Genomic DNA, 1,736 nt, shown 5'->3' on the forward strand with positions numbered 1-1,736 from the left:
GTTGCACTATTAAGAAGAAACCAGGATGCAGTGGGAGGGCAGGCATCTCCCATTTGAGTTCTGGTAGGAGGTGAAGACAGAAAATTTCTTTTTAAAAAGGAGGTAAAACTAGTCCCTCTTTTTGGTTAATAAAACTCACCTTCTTTTTCGTTGGTGTTTTGTGGACCTGGAATTAAATAGAGGTGGTTTTCTCCTATTACCATAGTCATAGCAACAGTTTTGATTAATGCAATCGCCCATTAGCAAAAATAATGTCTGCCCTAATCAGAACAGCTTCAAGTGTCTCTTTGCGCGTTTCAGTAAATGGTGTAATCATGGTACAGTTTGGGGTGTCTGGGAGCTGATTACCGTAGTGTAAGTAGTCCTGATTTTCAGCCTAAGGAGTGTCAAGGGGTTAGAAACACAACTAATCACCGTGCATTGTTATCAGTGTTTAGGAGAGAAAAGAGCCCAGAGACAACCAGAGCTATTTTTTTTTTTTGCATGTCCTTTCAGGGAAGTCCCAGTGACTTTCCCTCCATCTCAGGAGCACCCAGGCCCACAGAACATGGATTTTTTTTGCAAACTACACCTCACTGGGAAGAAGATCTTGTTTATTCTTGGACCACAGAGTAAAGTCAGCAAAGAGATGTTTTGTTTTGTTTTTGTTTTTGTTCTTCCCAAAGAAGGAGAGAAGAAAGAAACAACCTCTGGGGTCTGCCAGAAAGAGCTGGCAATTCTGTAAAGTTTGCTCTGCCCTTCTTCACTCAGCAGCTCCTGCCACACATCCATTAGGCTCATGATGGACAGTGAGCCTCAGGTCATGCCACTGGGCTGAAAGTGCCAGAAACATTCTTCCTCTCCCAGACCAGGAGCTGATGAAGTGCAGGAAAGGTAGAGGTGACACAAAGCAAGAAGTCACCATGTAACTGGCTCATAATGAGCTGGGATTTTATTTATTGAAATAATGCTTTGCTATTTGCAGTCTCCTTTACTGATGCCTCTTGGGAAGCTTCAGAGCCTTGGGAGGAACCTCATTTTACCCTAGGAAAGGAGGGAGAGGAACAAACTATTCCCCCTTCCCCATCTTCTTTTATCAGTGGGGAAACTGAGGCACTAAAGGCAAAATGTTTTGTCTCTGTTTTTAGAGCAAGCCTATGTCCCAATTCTCAGCTCCCAATTGTCTCTTCTACAAGATTAGACCTCCTTTTCTGTACATCTGCCTCTGTCTCTGCATGTGTGTATGTGATTGTCAGAAAATACTGTCACCATAAATAAGAAGAGATGAAGAAGACGACCTGAGGAAATGTGGATTGAGCTTCCAGAGCTATTTTTACATCCTGAAGGGAAGCTTTAAAAGGGACTTAAACCCATTTAACTATTTGTGGCTTTTTGAACACAAAACAGAAGTAAAATTCTGTGACTTAGTTTCTCTTCGAAGGCATTCGAAATGGAAATATCCTGGAAGTCTGAACTAGCTTTTGCAGCATTACCTTTAATAGGTCTTGGGCTAAAACCTGAATCTAGAACTTACTTTTCTTATTGAGCTGTTAAAACTAATTTTTCTTCTCCTTCTATCTGAAAATTTCCCATTGGCTTATTGTTATTTTAGTGATGAGGACATTGAGTCCCTGAGTAATAAAGCTACTTGCCTACAGTCACAAGACTTTTCTCTTTTCTCTTTTCTCCTTCCTTCCTTCCTTCCTTCCTTCCTTCCTTCCTTCCTTCCTTCCTTCCTTCCTTCCTCCCTCCCTCTC

At 41.7% G+C, this 1,736-nt stretch overlaps 1 protein-coding gene across 1 annotated transcript in view; it reads right to left on the minus strand.

Annotated features, from left to right (window-relative positions):
• Positions 1 to 223: 223 nt before the first annotated feature.
• The window catches only part of LOC123248150 (lysophospholipase D GDPD1-like), a 24,914-nt gene continuing 23,401 nt past the window's right edge, over positions 224 to 1,736 (minus strand). Inside the window, 1 exon segment of the mRNA XM_044677220.1 lies at positions 224 to 376. Within this exon segment, the coding sequence (XP_044533155.1) occupies positions 224 to 376 (153 nt within the window).

The sequence above is a fragment of the Gracilinanus agilis genome, chromosome 1 (assembly GCF_016433145.1).
Source record: "Gracilinanus agilis isolate LMUSP501 chromosome 1, AgileGrace, whole genome shotgun sequence".
NCBI lineage: Eukaryota > Metazoa > Chordata > Mammalia > Didelphimorphia > Didelphidae > Gracilinanus > Gracilinanus agilis.